Source organism: Grammomys surdaster, unplaced genomic scaffold, assembly GCF_004785775.1.
Source record: "Grammomys surdaster isolate TR1022 unplaced genomic scaffold, NIH_TR_1.0 125789, whole genome shotgun sequence".
Classification (NCBI taxonomy): Eukaryota; Metazoa; Chordata; class Mammalia; order Rodentia; family Muridae; genus Grammomys; species Grammomys surdaster.
Window position 1 is genome coordinate 1,747,879 of NW_021620620.1, and position 18,151 is coordinate 1,766,029.

Genomic DNA, 18,151 nt, shown 5'->3' on the forward strand with positions numbered 1-18,151 from the left:
CAGGAGCTGTTCATACCTCCATCTTCCCTGATCAAGAAGAAAGCCCACAGAAACAGGAACCAAGTCACAGTGCTGAGGCTCATTAAATCTGGAAGCATTACAGATGGGACGATATGAGTGAAGCTGATGTGTGAGAAGCTGTTGGTGAGCAGGATTCCCAGGGCAATGCCCTGATCTTAGTCCTTCTTGGCAGGTTCTGACTTCATTACTTGAGTTTTCCAGACTCTGGAGTAAGATAAAAAGGCCCACACCCACCTCCTCATCTCTTGAGCCAGCTGACCGGTTTGAGTGAAGATATCATCAAAGGCAAACTTACTAAAGACCACTAAAGCCATTCAACAGCCTGTGCCAAAGCCTCACTGGAAAGACAAGGAGCCCAATCTTCTCCCAAGTTAAGATGACTGAAAGGAGCCACCCGTCCTCCGAGGCCAAGAGCTGAACATGGCAAGTCTTGCTGGAGGAAGAAAGTGTTTAGCAAGCACCAAGGACATCTATGTGGTAATCGCAGGCCTGGGATGAGAATATCAGGACACTATCCTTCTAAGCTCATCTATTCCAGGGCCAGGAGGCATCTCCTCCAAGCTCAGCTGCTCCAGGGGATGCTTCTCCTCCAAGCTCAGCTGCTCTAGGGAGCTTCTCCTCCAAGCTCAGCTGCTCCAGAGTGAGGCCTTCTCATCACCTTTACTTTGTTGTTGTTTCTATTTTACTGTTGTCTTAGAGAGAGCATCTTTGCATACGTTAGCCAACTGTTCTACACCAAGCCAAATACTTAGCCCTTTTATTACCTTTTAAAGACAATGTGTTAACATCATGGCCGGTGAGCCTGACTTAAAAGACCTGAGAGGTGAGGACATGGAATCAAGACTGAGTGGTGAACAGTAGTGGGAGTGGATCCATGAGCCCTTAGGGACCCAGGCAGGCACCATGGCCTCAGTCGCCTGCAACCCACACTCCCAGGAATCATCAAGACCAGAGTTTGGGCATCTGCTAGCCCCAGGCAACACTATCTCTCATAATGCAGAATCACAGAAAATGCAGTGATGCTATGTAACCCCAGGGCCAAGGGCTGATAGCACTACTCTGCTTCACTAAGGTTACTATTTAGAGAAGCAGCTCCCAACGTGGCTCACTGACAGCCTGGCAGGTCACAATTGGCAGGGCTTCTGACTAACAACAATGAAAGTGTCAGCCACAACAGTGGATTCACATTTCATAAAATGTAAGTTTCCAACAGAGCTACCTGTCTTCATCCACTCCCACTCAGCCATGCTTTCTGAAATCAGGAAAGGAGGCATTGCAGCTGGGATGTCCACACAACCACGACAGGCTACAGTTCTTCTGTGCCCTCCCAATCAACACCATAGCAGCTTATCACTGTCATGTAGGACTGAGAGGCATTTACTTCACCATACAGTGATGAGAATGTCATAAAATGCAGACAGTGGGTCACCCTCACAAGACTTATCCATCCTGTACTAACAAATAAGAAATTGGGTCAGTCTGTGTACAGGCAGAAGGAGCAATGGCCCCAGGCAGCGACAGGGCCACTGCACAGGATTGGGCTCCCCATCTTTTGGATGACTTGCATGCCTAGACAGCTGGACAGAAATATCCTCCTGCAGCCTCCAGATTCATTTGCCATCTATGTTCACACAGCAACATAGATGTGAGGAAGCTTTCAAGCATATCTTTCTCCACAGAGCTGGCACCGCCACATGTGTCCACGACAGAAAGTATAACACACTGTGTCCTCTGTAGTTACCAACCATGGATGAGAGGCTCTGGACCAGGCCATACCTAGACTGGAATTCCATTCCATCTCTTAGTTAAAATTACTTTATACAAATCACTTAACATCTGTTTTGTTGGTTTCCTCATCTGCAAAGTGTGCTGCTGAGGAAGTGAACATAAGGGGCCAGGCCCACTGTGAGCAACAAGAGAACACAGCCTCCTCTATTCCTGATGGAATCCCAGGGATCCTGACACTAGGACTTTCATTATAGGAGCTGAAAGAAAAGACAGAAGAGGTAGATCCTTCTACTCAAAATTCAGAGCTTGTCTTCACACTCAGTCTCCAGACAAGAGAAGGGGCCACTCCACTGGAAGTCTCACCACCAACCACCCAGAGACACAAAGATTTTGTGAACACATACTGACGGATTAGAAAAGACAACTGGCTAAAGCCAAGCAAAGTGCACCCTACACCACAGGAGTTTGCATAATTAATCACTTGGAAATAACATATTTAGACCAGTTGTAGTTAAATGTAAATCCTTCTGGGGCCTAGAAACAAGAAAGGACTAGATTCATGTAGAAGGAAAATATATGTATATACGCAGCTAAAAGGGATGGCTCCTAAGAGCTTGGTACCAAATGTTGATCATTACTGCTCCTCCTTCATCACTGTCTTAACAGATGCAAAATCTGGGGCTACAAGGACCAAGTGAATTGATCAATGTCACAGATAGGAATTAGATCAGAGACTAGATCTGAAACTGTGTAACTACAAAGCTCATATTCTTTCCTCTCCCAAGCTTCCCAGCAGGCCAGTGACTTAGAGGGAAGGAAAAGCAGGAAGGCCAAGGAATTAGCATGAAAGTGAGAAGCTGGGAAGCTGGTGACAGAGTCTATGGACACTCTCCCCAGGCAGAGTCTGAGTCTGGCAATAAACAACAGAGAGAAAAGTCACCAGTGAGCAGCCTTCTGCAAATACACCACTGGGAACATTCTGAGAAAGGCTGGGCATGTCAGTACTGCTAATCCAAAGCTGAATCACTGCATACAGAGAAGACTGTTCTGGTGAAGAAGCTGAGAACCCACAGGACAGCACAGTCTGGCTGACCACCAGCACAATTGGGGCCTGATTAGCTGAGAGCGTCAGGGCTGCTGGCCAACTACACCAAATTAAGCGTTCCCAATGTTAAGCTCTCCAGCAGTGGGCTTCGTGCTGGTTCCTGATGCATGAGGTAGCATTTTGAATGATAATTAATTAGAGGGGAAAGCAGAATAAGCAAGCAAAGTGCATCAGATGGAATTAGTGTAACTCTGCCTTTCCCTTTCATTTCACCCTCAATCAGAGTGGGCTGGCCAAGATGGCTTAGGTTATGTGAGAAACCCCAGGGGGATCATCCCACTTCTCCATGATCCCATAATCCACTGGGCCCTAACTTGTTCACCGACACCCCATACCCCCAATAACCCATTTTCCCCAAACAAACTCAATCCCAGGGATTGACTAGCAACTACCTATTTATTGCCTCTCTGCCATGAGACCTCTGGAGCCAGTACGAATTGGTCAGCTCATTCTAGTCCAGTTTGCTAGCCTGATCTCTAATTAATGGAGTCTTTGTTAAATTGGTAGGCCTTCCTTGTCTTCATTAGAAAGTCTGCATCCCTAATAGAGATGTTTTTAAAAGAAGCACACACGGATCAGTACAAGTACCTAAGAATGACACTCACTCCAGGTATCACTTGATATGCACAGACACCTCCATCAAATGTCAACAAATCCCAGGGCACACCTGCCCACCTCTCCAGAGAGCTAGAAATTCTCTTCATCCCTATAGATGTATACCTGTTACCAAAGAAAAGAAAATTAAAGAGAATAAAAATGCTGGATTTCAACTCAGAAAAAATACAAAGTAACATAAGCAGGCTTTTCATCAGCCCCAAAGCCTCCTCAGTCAGTGAAGGAATTAAGTCACTTGCTGAAGACAAACCAGTATCCAAGTCATATTCAGGCCTCTTCCCTAATGGTCAAATGCTGTGGGCTGAGCCCTCTGTTCTCTGCTGTTCTGGTACACACCTGGGCCATTCAGTGGCCCCTGGGCATCAGGCATGAGTGACCTCAGATCCCATGACCTACCTCATTGATGAAGGAGTGTGCCCCCTGTGGGCTAAGCAGGAGAATGGCACGGCGCAGTGTGTCCCTGTAGCGATTCAGCTCCTCCGTCTTCATGGTGGTGAAGAGGCTGGTGAACACGTGACTGATGTTCTTGTCCACCTTTTGTAAAGAGACGTCAAGACCCAGTCGTGAGGCCTGATCCAGAAAGCTTTGGAGCCCACGGATATCTGAGCATGGGAGAAGAGGGGGGAAGAATCATTTTTAAGTGGAAAGGGATCTACCTGGTAGGGCAACTAACCCCAACATACCCAACCCATGTAACCACCAGAAGAAACAAGCGTCTTCATCTACTTCACTTATTCAGAGCAAGCTGCAAGGCACCAACTTAGACACAGTATTCCTCACCAGCATCCAGCCCCAGGATATAAGATGGCTGTCTTGTAGTATCAGGAATTCTTTCTGCCATTCAAACTATGCCAGAATTCACCCTTTATAACAAGCTCTTGTACTCTCCCATGTGGTCTGAGTTCTGCCCTCCAGGCTACGTGGACTGGTGATCCTGCCCCAGGTTTTCTCCATCTCCCTCTATACCTCATATCTGAGGTATCTCAATCATCTACAGTCAGATAAGACAACTGACAACCCTGAAGAGAGCTGACCCAAGATTTGGATAGGCAATTCTAACCATGGGTCATTGTCTAACCCTCTGAATGTCAGCATCTCATGAGATGATCCCTAACCAATGGAAAAGGCTGTATCTTGCTTCAGGATCTGATTTTTTTTTCTTCCTGGAATTTCTTTCCTCCTGCTTTATCCAAGATCCCAACTCCAATCAGAAATTCATGTTCCAACTGATTCCAAGATGAATAAATGGCCTAGGTCCTTCACTGAGACTTTCCCAGCCTTCTGATGGAGTCCCTAACAAGATAAGCTACTGAACCAATTGCCTGAGGGTGGGAGTTCAGTGTGAATTCTAAAGCCCAGAAAGATGGCACGCTCGTACTGACCTACTGTTGTGAGGGGCCAGGAGCCATTTTGCTTTTTAATTATGAGTCTAATGAACTTTCAACAACAGCTCCACAAGCCATCCAACTTTCACAACAGGACACCTAACCAAGAATGGAACCAACACAGAACCAAGCAGGTGTGGGATTATGACACAGCTATTTTGATGCTATTCAAGCCTCGAGATCTGTCTGCATCTGACACTGTCTCCTGGACTTCCCACTGTCATGGACCAAGAGTTCCCTTTACTACAACAAGCAAGTCAGGTAAATTGGTTTATCTATCACTTCATACACATTTATCTATGATCAGAGCATTCAAAATAGTCTCATGCAACTATGTTGCAGAATTTAACCCAAGTTCTTATGACAACCCAAGAACTTAATCCCCCCAAGAGGATAACCAGCTTCCTCTCCCTTCCCATCCCACTCCTGACATCTAGTTACCACTCCTACTCTCTGCTTGTATGAGATCAGCCCTATGTTATTTAATTTTATTTTTTTACTGAAAATAGGTTTTTACATAAAATACATTCTGATTATGGCTGTCCCTTCCTTCAGCTCTTCTCAGATCCTCCCCAACTCCCACCCACCCACATCCAAATCCTTTATTACTCTCTCATCAGAAAACAAACAGACATCAATAATAATAATAAATAAAACAAAATAAACCTGTAACCTATATAGGACAATACAAACAAACGGAAAAATAAAAAAGCATAAGAAACATATATAGATTCATATATGTATACACATACATATATACATACAGACACATAAATACACAGACATGCACATGCACACACACATACATTGGCACACATAGGAATCCTAGAGAACACAAAATTGAAAATCATATATAAACAAAAAACAAAAATAAAAGAAATACAAAATACCCAGACAAAGCATTATGAGATGAAAAAACCTACCATTGAATTCATTTTACATTGGCTATCTACTGCTGGACATAGGGCCAGCCTTAAGAGTGGTTTTGTAACTCAAGAGATGACAGCTCAGGCTAGCGAGGGTGTGGATCAAGGAGAAGCATCTTCCATTGCTGGTAGGAGTGTAAACTTGTACAATCACTCTGGAAATCGCCTTGGTAGTTTCTCAGAAAACTGGGAAGAGATCTACCTCAAGACCCAGCTATACCACTCCTGGGTATATACCCAAAAGATACTCCACTGTACCACAAGGACAATTGCTCAACTATGCTTATAGCATCTTTAATTATAATAGCCAGAAACTGGAAACAACCTAGATGTCCCTCAACTGAAGAATGGGTAAAGAAAATGTGGTCCATTTTCAAATGGAGTACTACTCAGCTATTAAAAAACAATGTTATCATGAAAATGGCAGACAAAAGGATGAAACTAAAAAAAAAAAAAATCATCTTGAGTGAGGTAACCAGAACTCAGAAAGACAAACATGGTATGTACTCACTTATAAGTGGATATTAGCTGTAAAGTAAAAGACAATCATGCTATAGTCTACAGACCAGAGAGGCTAAGTAACAAGGAGGGATCAACAAGGGAATGCATGAATCTCACTAAGAAGGGGAAATAGAATAGACATGGTGAGTGAACAGAGGTGGGGACACTGTACAGAGGTGGGGGTGGGGATAAAAACAGGAAGCATCAGGTGGGGAAGGCAGAGGGAGAGAGTACTGGGAGAGACAACTGGAATCAGGAAGGGGAAACATCTCTGGGATGAGCTAGAAACCAGGGCAATGGAAACTCCCAGGAATCTATGAGGATGCCCTAACTAAGACTCCTAGCAATGAAGTATATGGAACCTGAACTGGCCATCTCCTGTAACCAGGCAAGACTTCCAACAGAGGAATTAGGATACCAACCTAGCCATAAAACCTTCTATCACAATTTGTTCTGACTACAAGATGTGTAGGCGTAAAGATGGAGCAGAAATTGAGGGATTCACTAACCAATGACTGGTCCGGCTTGAGACCCATGCCATGAAAGGGAGCCTACCCCTGACACTACTAATGATATTTTGCTGTACTTGCAGACAAGAGCCTAGCATAACTGTCATCAGAGAAGATTCACATCGGAGCAACTGATGAAAACAGATGCAGAGACCAACAGCCAAACATTAGGTGAAGCACAAGGAATCCTGAGGAAGAGGGAGAGGATGGATTGTAGTACCCAGAGGGGCCAAGAACACCACAATAAAAAAGACAGAATTAACTATCCTGGCCCCATAGGAGCTAACAGAGATAAACTGCCAGCTAGAAAGCATGCATGGGACTGACCTAGGACCACTGCACATATATTACAGTTGTGCAGCTTGGTCATTATATAGGAAGACATCAGGAACAGGGGCTGTCTCTGACTGTTGCCTGACTTTTGAACCCTTTCCTTCTACTGGGATGCCTCTTCTAGCTTCAATAGAAGAAGATAGATGTGCCTAGTCTTGCTACAACTTGACATGTCAGTGCTGGCTGATATCCATGGGAGGCCTCCCTTTTCTGAAGAGAAACAGAGGAAATTAATTAATGAATTTTTTTAAAAGAGTAGTTTTTTATACCCAATGAGACTCCATTGAAGAAAAATAATTTTCCACTTGCAAGTGGATATCAATTGGAGATAGCTCCTGGGTTAGGGATGGGGGCTTGTTCCCACTTCTCCCCTATCTGGATCCCCTAAGGGATGGGACCCCATCTGGTACCTTGACTATCTGTGAGTCTCTATACTTATCCCCATCTAGGAGGAGGAAGCATCTCTGATGATGGCTGAACAATACACTGACCTATGAGTCTAGCAGAATGTCATTAAGGGTCATTCATTGCTACCTGTGCTCCTTTTGCTGTTCCTGGCCACCTATGCAATGTTGAGGATCTCATGGAGTGGGCCCTACATCCATTTAGATCTTGGTTTGCTATCACATATGCTTTGTGCCACTATTTCACTAGCATGCCTTGCAAGCAGATCACCATTTTAAACGGAAGGCTTGGTAGCTGGGTTTGTGTCTACATTTCTACTTTGGTAGCATGTAGAATACCTTCCAGTACCATGAACTACCCAATAGTAGTGAAGACCCTAGTTAGCCACCAGTCCAACTTCTACATGTTCAGTGAGTTGAACAGGTGTTATCCCTAGCAATGGGGCCTTACTATCAGCTTGTGCAAATCAAGCAATAGATTTGGCAATAGCCTGTTTAAGTATCTATTTTTGTAGCACTATTCACAATACCCAACTGTGAAATCAACCTAAGGATGGATGGATGGATGGATGGATGGATGGATGGATGGATGGAGAAAACATAGGTTATACATATAATGGAATACTATTCAGCTATAAAAAGTAATGAAATGTAGTCACATGTGGAAGCATAGATAAACCTAGAAGAATTTGTGTCAAGTGAAAATAAGTCAGGTAGAGCAAGTATGCTTCTGCTTAACACTAACAGAGAGAGGAGGAAGTCACTTGGAGATTGCACAAAGGTGTAGAAATACAGGTGTCTGGAGAAATGATCAATTTTTAGAAACGTTCAATACAGGTATCAACCCTCTCCTAAATATAGCACTGCCCATTACATCCCAGACTATCGCAGCACCCAGCAGCCAGTGTAGTATACACAGTGTCTCTAAGTAGATGGCTGCCTTTAGGCCCCTAGGAACAGTCTTTCCAGTCCTGTGCCTTTTCCTCATCTCTATGAACATCCCTCTGTCTTTGTTTCTGGCCTTGGCTACATAGATAGCTTTGACCTGTAGGACAGAAGTAAACTTAACATAAAACAGTGTATGAGCAACTATATACTTCAATTCTGCCATTGCACTTGGCTACTACTATATAAACACCCTCAGGAGAGCCTGCTGATGAGATGCTGAGACACACAAAGAAAAATCAGGCTGGTCCCCAAGCAATCACTGTGGTCACATGCCAGCAGAGCCCAGAGTTGAATATGGCCAGACAAAACAACTGGGCTGAATTATCAAGTCATCAAGAATAACAAATGACTCTTGTTCTAAACCTCTGAGTTTGGGGACAGCTTGATTACCAGCAGTGACTACCCAAAAGGCCAAAGTCATGGGCTGGATTATATCTGGTCCTCCCCATGAAGATGTAGAAAAAGAGTAAGGCCTGTACTTTATAAAGATCATCTGCGGCACTGTTCACAGGGGAAGAAAGCCAGACCCAAGCAAGGCCATGTGTCCTCAGGCAGCTTTTCCGAGATTCCAGCAGTTCTCAGTGCCCCATGGCCTAACCTATGACCTAGATATGATCACAACTGACAGGGAAAGCATCAAAAACCCTGAGTCCCTGCTACCATCTCCTGCTCCTCTCTGCACCTTCTAAGAGAACAGTGAATTGATAAGGTGACAGAATGACCACACCCACAGAATGTTTCTACATGTCTACACAGTGTGCATATCATTAAAGTTCACATGGTTTTGTTGGACTGGTAGGACCACCTTGTGGCATGAATGATCTCATGAGTCATGGCAGCACAACCTTCAGTGTCATCCTGGAATAGAAGTCCCCTACAGTCCCTTTACTGTTGCCCCTTCCTAACACCTTCTCACTCCACAACACTATTTCATGTCTTTAGAGAGGAAAGAATACATTACTGGGTGTCACAGGTCAGGACACCCAGATACTGGCAAGAAGATGTACATATGGAGAAACAAAAGGTCCCAGAACTCTTGCATACTGCATTTCTCACTTCTTTTTAGGCATCCCTCAATGAGACTGAGCCATCAGGAAGAGTTTAAGTTCCCGTTAGCAACAGCAAGCTCTTCACTCCTGGTATTAGTGATGCTGCCAAAGGCAGCATTCCCAAGAGGCTTCATCCCTAGCTACTCCCGCAGCTCCCATTTGGCTGTAAAGGTCAGTCTCAGCCTCTTTTTCAGCTGTACTTGGGGAGGGCTGGAGCAAAGAACCAGGCAGAGTACAAGCTGACTTCATCACCTTCTACCTGTTCCCCAAGAACAGGACCATGGAAGCTTCTTGTCCAACCAAAGTCATTTTCTACTTGCAAGAGAGTCTGCAATGCCATGCTACTTTGCTCTGCACTAAAGCCTGCTGTCTGTTCTGCTGCTTCTCAGGAAGGTAGAACTCTCCCAAGAGAAAGATAAGGAAGGAGCTGGAGAGTGTTGTTATGTAGTCTGGGCCTTAACCCGGTCCCATGCTGAATAAAGCCTTCCCTCAACCAGACTGACTGAGGACCCCAGAAATGGAACTGTCTAGGGTCAGATCATACCACCCTGGGATCTACTCAGAAAGGGCCCTTGGTTTTCTGAAGGAGCAAGAACCAGAATAAACAGTGGTTTCAGTACTCCACACAGACAGTGACTGAGTCCCATCCTCAGAGGAAGCAGGCTGGAAGCATGGACAATATGGCACGGCAAACCTAGGATAGGCCTCCAGTAATGTCTCCTCCAGATTTCCTGCCCTCTCTTAGCCTCTCAAGAGCTCTGGACATCAGAAGTCATTCCAATCCTCAGTCTGACTGAGTGACTCCTCCTTCAGTGCTCATGAATGTGTTCCTTCTTCAGATAGCCACTGAGAGTTTTCCCCACAGGGATCTGGGAACTAAAATTGAATGAGCCCACTGTGTTCCTGCTATCATGACTTACACTGGGGTTGGGAGTGGGGCCGAAAGCAGGCCTAGGACAAATAAACAATGGAATAGATCATTTTCAGTACTGACAAGCTCTGAAGAAAATCCATGTTGGGCAGAAGCAAATTACAGGGGTGGGAAGAGGAAAGTCCCCCAGGAGAAAGCATCAGTGAGGAGGAGGTAGCATCGGAAACCCCTCAGAGAAACCACTCAAGACAGAAGAAACAATGTCTGGAAAGTTCCAAAATGAGGCATCTTTGACAACAGATGAAGAGCATTGGCCAGCTGGTCATCAAGGCCTGGAAGACAGCAGAGTTACCAGAGAGAAAAAAGAGGTGTCCACAAGGACCAGGGACCATCAGAGGCAGAGGGGTAGATGCAGGTCCCACGTCTATCCCTTCTCCCTACCAAGCATGGCCTGCTGCTGCTGCTGCTTAGGGGTCACTCTAATCAAAGTCTGCCTTTATCTGTGTCACTGTGTTCTAAAGCTCCTGCCAAAGTCATCAAAACGGTAACTCTCTTCCTCTTCATCGTCACAATGCAAGTCTCCACAAGAGACTCGTCCTGAAGCCCTCTCATTTATAGGACTCCAAACACGATGGTCCTTTCTTTGCCCACTCATTCCTGAATCTCCCCCTCTTGCACATTCCTTGTTCACAGCTAATTCTGGGCTCCCCTCCAGTAGCTCCCTCCACATTTTCTCTTTCGGCAGAGGCCTACATCATACTGGCTATGGCCTCTCTGCTTCTGCTTAAACACCTTGGCTTCAGCTTCACTATGTCTTCTCGGGTTTACCACCATCTCTTCTCAGGGACTTCTGCAACCTATAAACATATAAAGTCTCCTGTATCTGCATACTGATGTACTGTGCTACAATGTTCTTTTTAAGGTCATGTCTGTGTATAATGTAGCCTGCCTCTAACCTTCAATGAAAAACACAAAAACACAAGTTTATTTAAAAGTTGCCAAGAAATTAATAACCTCAAAGGTATCAATCAATCAAATTATAAGCAATCAAAACCTTCTTAAGATTTTATCAATGTACACAAAATAAGTTCATGCATCTTAGCTTGGACTAAGAAGCAGTCTGAAGCAAATTGCTTTTCCTGGCTTCATTTTTGTGACTCTATCAGCTATTCTCATTACCTAACCAGGAACCTGAGATCAGAAAAAGAAGCCCTTTTGCCCTTCGCTGGAGAGCACGCTTGCACACACACACACACACACACACACACACACACACACACACACGTGGGAGTGCATACAACCCTCCACCTACATCATGTTGCTTCAAAACTGTCACCCCACATCTGCATCAGGACCCAATTCAGACCACTCTTCCCTCTGAGACTCTCTCAGTTCCCTGGGTTGGAATTTATGCCTCCTTCAAAATGAGTTATACTAAACAATCTGTAAAACTAGGTGGGTACACGGGAAGAAGGAACTTGGTTTTCCTTGACTCTCTATTTATCCCAGGCTCAGCATCTAACACAAAGACAGGACCATAGAAGTCTATAGAATTGTTGAACCAGCCAAAGCCCCAGCCTGAAACCCAGTGTGACTTCAGCAAGCACACACCACCCACCACTGAAGGCAAAGCTGCATTAAGCAAGGAAGTGAAATTGTGGGGATTTTTTTCTAAAAATCTAAAGTTGCATCTGTGATGGTCTCCCTCCTTCTTAAAGATCAGACAGTCACCTGGTATTTTAAATACTGTCTTTCTCGAAAGTAATTGAAACGAAAGAACACATTTCAAATTGCTTCCCCTACTATTTCAATTTCTGAGAAAGACCCAGGCACAGAGAGTACGTACAAAGAATATTTTACCATCTGTAATGCACAGTGATATGCATGAAGGCTGCCACCTCGCACCCAGGAGGAGTTCCTAGCTAGAAGAGCTCGGAGATTATTGGCAAATTTTCCAAAGGCTGAGACACAACTTTGAGCCTCCACATTTTTTTTACACTTCTTTTCCTATCTGGGATCCCAAAGATAGACTTTGAATTTCTTCCCAGATATAGTTCATCCATCATTCAAGTTCCTTATTAAGACCTCTGTCCAGGTGCCACACCTCTTTTATCACCCTCTCCCTTCCCCACTACCAGCTCCAAAGTCTTCATCACTGTCAGGGGCATGGAGCAGCTACCAAAGCAGGGTACGATGAGCCTGGGTCCATAGGTGAGGAAGCACACTCCATGCACGTCAATGTGTGCCAAGAACAGATACCCCACAGAGACTTGCTGTGATGCCAATCATAAGGAACAGCCCTGTCTAGCTCAGAATCCTTCTATGTCTCATCCCCTCCTTCCACAGCTTTCCAGCTCTGCATCTTTTCTTTCCATTGCCTCTCTCTTTCCTTCCAGCTCTTCTTCCTTCATGTCTGAGCACTGCTCTGCATCAGATCCTAGGATGGATGACAGAGCATCTGAGTTCAAGAGCTTCACAGATCTGCCCTCAAGGAACACCCATCTTCATGGGGACCTGAAAGCAGGGAGGGAGTGTTCCCTCTGCCATTCAGGGAACATGCCTTAAGTGTGGGATCTTTCTACTTGCTAGCTGTAATTTCTGACTAAATTAATCCATACCTTCAATCCAGGGAACTCACCAAGAAGGCTGATTCAGTAGAAAAGGGACCAGGACACACAGGTGTGTCCATCACAATAATAAGACAGGAAGCAGGCTACACTTTGTCATGGCCTGTCAAAACCCACCAGAACCCAGGCAGGAGCTGTCTTGTGTCTTATGATCGTGTGACACCCGATCCTCAATGGCACAGCACCTGTTGTTCTGGGCCCCATTGTCCGAGTCAGAGTTGACTACAGTCAAGGAAGGTCCAGACCACAGTCAAGGGCACCTCTGGAATGAGTGTCACCCCCCAAAAGCTATCCCTTTGTGCTAACTATGTCTTCGATTTCCTGTGTTCTTTTCATTGGTATCACAGTCCCTGCTATCACTTGGAGTTGGCTAATTCCTAGAGATAGTCCCAATGGCTCCACATACTCCATTCTAAGCAAATCAACCCACCCAGAGCCCACAGTCCAACCCCCTTCTCTTTGTTTTCTCATACTCTAGGACATAATCCACCTGCCCTAATCATCCCAGGGCCAGGGACAGCCTACTACCCAAAGTCCACTGCAATCACTCACACCAGCCAGCTCTCACCCTGGTTCCCCCCTCCTCTCCTGCTCACCACAGGGAAGACCCTTGCTCCCACACATTACTTCCCAGTGTCGTCTCTCCTCCCTTGATACAACAAGCTGTTATTTCAATGGCTATCTTTTATGGCCTTCTGACATTGCCATAGCTAGATAACAATGTGTGTATTAGAACTGTCATGCTTGCCATTGCAGCAGTATTTGCAATAGTCAAGATATAGAATCAATCCACGTGTCTATCAGCAAACCCATGGATAAAGACGTGTAGCATATACTCACAATGGAACGCTATTCACCACAGAAAAAAAGAATAAAATCATGTCATTTGCAACAAGTAGGAAAATCCAGAACACAGGATGTTGAGTGAAATAAGCTAAACACAGAAAGATGAGTACCATGTGGTCTCTTTCATATGTGGTAACAAATGGTGACTACAGTTCATACTAGCAAGTTTTATATTTGAAAATTGCCAAACAGATAAATGTGAGAGCTAAGCCTTGCATAGCTTGATTTAGACATTGCCTAACATATACATACATCAAGTCACATCCCTAAACATGGACAACTTTGACCTCTCCCTACCCCTAACAAAACAAAATGATCTCTCTCCTGGTTACCTGGGATGCAGAGTCCTAGAAGGACACAGAGAAGCCAAGTTTCAACCCCACCCACAACCACACATCACCCAACCCCTAACCAGAGGTGCATGGAATAATCATTCCAATTGATTCCCCACAAGCTCAGTGACCTCCAGCAATACCTCTCTGAGCCATTTTTACTCTGCAAACAAGTAGCCCACCTTGCTCAGGAGAGAGCTGGGCATGCTTCAGTGAGAAGCGCACATTAGAGCTGGCACAGCGCAAAATAGATGTTCCCCGCTGTCAGCTCCCTTCCAACCTTCTCATCAGCATAAGGAACGCCCCCAGAAGGGTTCTCAAATGAGCAAATCATCTCCCTTGTTCTAGAGGCTTGCAGGAAAGGAGGTGCCATCCTGACAATCGGGTGACACAATAGGAGACTAAAAAGGTCGGCTCTACCCTCTGTGATAATGGGAATTTCAGAGTTGCAAAGTAGCTGAAAGGAAAGAGCTATCATTGAAAACTCTGAGAAAAGGGGACACAATTCTACCTCTAATGAGGGCCAATAACATCCAGGAGGCTTCTGCTTGGACAGGTTTCAGAAGCAGCCACAAAGCCAGGGGAGGGTAGATTCTGGGAAGAAAGAAGGTCTAAATGTTTCCCCTGGGGGTGTATTCTGACAGTGTATCCGTGCATGTGTTCAAACACGGGGTCTCCTCATGCCCTGCCCTGGGTCTTGCCAGCAGAGGCTGTCAGCTGAGCAGAACACACTCCATTTCTCACCAAGCTCTATTCCCTTCCATTTAAAAAACAAACACAAGGGAAAAACATTTTAAATAATCAGGATGGAAGATCGAGATTAAAAACAATTTAAAATAAACGTCTACTCTGGCACTTTAGAAAAAACATACCACGCTGCATTAAGTGCTTTGAATTAAGTAAATTACACCAAGTAACTAATTTACATAATGATCAAGATTTGCATTTTACACATGTTATAATGAAAATGGGTTTATAAAATAATTCTTCACCAACTTCTGTTCAGAGTTGGGAAGTATTTGCAGAAAATTCCACGATATTTATCTGCTACTGTCTTTCATGTTTCAGATCTCTGGCTCCTTCAATCAGGTTTTTTTTTTTTTTAAATCTGCAAGGCCCCTTATTCCCAGTGCAATAAATAGTGTCTTTGATTTGCAATTCCCTCTCGTCAACTGAGTGAGATCATATTTTTTATAGAATCCATAATATGCTAATGATTTTTAGAATTTTCACAAATAAAGTTTGATGTCCCTGTCACCTTTCACTTACAAGGTATTTGGGATTGATTTTTAGCAGCGCTTCCTACAAGATCTGGAGGGACTGTGCTAAGGTCCGATTGCTTAGGATGCTACCTGGCTTTGCTGGATAACGGATGGCACAGCATTTCGAGGTAGCCTTCTGTCCTGTGTCAGTGGCTCCCTTGGGGCTGAGGTAGGATTCCCAGCTGATACTTCCAGCAGATCATTTAGTAGTCCAACCTTCAGCTTTGGTGGCTACTTCCTGCCTCCAGGACCCTTGGGTGTAGAGGCTAAGCGATAGAACATACTCCCCTGGAGCTTCAGGATGCTCACCCATCATCTCCCTCCCTCCCTACAGCCCATGAATGATGCATGATGACACCCAGTTTTCCAGATGAGGAAATAGAAGGACAGAGAGGTTGAATCCCTCCAATACCAACAGACAAGAACAGGATGAGCCACCTCTGTGCTTTGAGGGTGCTCTGTTGTTTCTCCAGATCTCTAGGTAACTGAAATAAGATCACAAACAAGAGTAACTTTCCCCATACAGCTGCATCTGAATTTCTAGGGAGCCTAAACTAAACATCTTTGCTCTTTGTTAATTGTGTGTCTGTGTCATGGCAGAAGGAGCAATGACATAATATTACTGGCATGTGACAGGCTGAATGTCTATGTCCCTCCAAACTCCATGTTGAAATCATAGTCCTGGTGGTGTAAAGGAGGGAAGTTAGCTGGGAAGGGGGCCAATAGTGATGTGCTAGTGTCCTGACAGGAAGCAAAGAGGCTGGACCCACAATCCAGCTTCTTCTTGCCCTGTGTATAGATATACACCAGAAAGAGAACTGAACCCTCAACAGACACTGGATCTGTCTGTCACCTTGTTCTTAAACTCCTAAACCCCAGAGCTGTGAGGGAAAAAAAAATGCCACTTAAGCCACAGAATGTTCTTTTCTTCATACCAAGCTGAGATGATTCGTACACAGCAGGGGCTTTTTAAGGTCTGACTTTGTGCTGCTAAGCTAAGTAATTTGCATAGACTACCTCATCCATCCATCCCCATGACAGCCTCATGTCTTCTGAGGTTATCCAGCCAGGAAGAGACTGAATAGAAAGAAGTTCAAACCCAGAATTCTCCAGCAAGCCAGAGACACCTGAGAGGTGACAGGAAGGAGGCAGGTCCACAAACTCTGTGCAGACACTTATCTGTGAGCCACATGCAGCCCAGACTTCACCTGGGAGTAGGCACCCCTAAGGAATAAACTGGATGATGCCTACTTCGCAGCTTAGTCACTGGCTCAAACAGAAGTAGGATGCAGCTCCAGCTGTCTCCCAGGAGAGATCTTGCTCCTTGTAAGGCACTTGGGCCTGGCTACCCCAAGCCTAGTCCTCCAGAGTGCTCATCCAAAGCTTAACAGAGTTCCCCAGAGACCTGATGCTGGAGTCTAGCTCTCCAGAATCGCAAGAAGATGCAGACGTGACTACTCCATTACCAGCTGCTAATGTGCGATCAGTATTAATAACTGCCGTTACACAGCGAAACATGGCATCTTCATTATTCCTGTAAATTACCACTGAGGAAAAGTCCAAGATACTAAAAACAGCACACCCAGCTGAGAATTAGAAGCAACCCAGGTTGGGTGCCACCACTTCCAACCTGCAAGGGGCTGTTGTCTAACTATATACTAGGTAGGCCCTTCTGATTCCTGGGATCATTGATAACCCAAAAATGGCAGGATGCTCCAGTCACTACTCAAGAGATCTCTATTGCCCAGAAGCAATAGTTTGAGATTGGCCAAGTCCAACCCCTCACTCAGACTTTCTCCAACACTCTCTGCTGCCCAACTAGGGCATGTTCTATAGTGGATGTCAGAAGAAATGACAAGACCCTGAAATAAGCTTCAGGAAACTAAACTGAAGACAGAAAAGCTAGTAACATTGGGGTGGCAGGAAGTACTCATGAAGGGGTCTGCTTACCCTCAAGGAAAGTCTCAAAACAGTCTTCGGGAGCCTACAAGAGCAGGTCTTATAGGTTGAGCATGAATTCTATACACAAACAAGAATGGAGAAAACTCCAGACCAAGATGACCTCAGGATCCCTGGGATCCCAGCTTCACAAAGTCAACCATCTAGCTGGGTGACCTATGAAGCACTCTGCATGAGTATAAGGTGCTGCCTAGGGAAAAAGCACAGTGATATTTCTGGATAAAAAGTACATTAGGTGGCCTGCTATGCAACTCAGACTAGGCGCACCAAGCCAGCCCTCCTGCTCAGGGTGGGTCAAGTCTCTGAGGGAGAGGATGAACAGGTATGCAATGCCAGTGGGGTCACCTGAAGTCCACTCTGTGCCTATGTGTCCTCCATGGCCAGAGATGTGCAGCCCAGGAAGCTTTAATGAATCCAATTTAAGGTAGGACTGTGGCTCCCTGGTGGTTCTGTCCTCACAGCGTCCTCCTGACCTTGTGATAAATTAAGTGTCATTAACTTCCAGATGAGATTTACAGAACTACTCTGATAGAAACCAGGGTTTAATATGTTTCCTCTGGAACCCACCTTGGAGGAGGTAGCAGCAACCAGAGTGGGGAAGGAAGGCTAAGGAGAAGCTGACAGATTCCATTCCCCTTTCCTGGGGCTTCCCAAGTACAATGACTGAAGACAGACCAATTCTGCACACACTGAAGAGTACCAGAGAGCCTCAGAACTCTCTGGACACAAA

At 45.1% G+C, this 18,151-nt stretch overlaps 1 protein-coding gene across 1 annotated transcript in view; it reads right to left on the reverse strand.

Moving 5' to 3' along the window:
* Grid1 (glutamate ionotropic receptor delta type subunit 1) overlaps nucleotides 1-18,151 on the reverse strand; it is a 719,003-nt gene that overhangs the window by 513,758 nt on the left and 187,094 nt on the right. Inside the window, exon 4 of the mRNA XM_028789133.1 lies at nucleotides 3,866-4,071. Within this exon, the coding sequence (XP_028644966.1) occupies nucleotides 3,866-4,071 (206 nt within the window). The remainder of the gene's footprint in view (nucleotides 1-3,865; nucleotides 4,072-18,151) is intronic.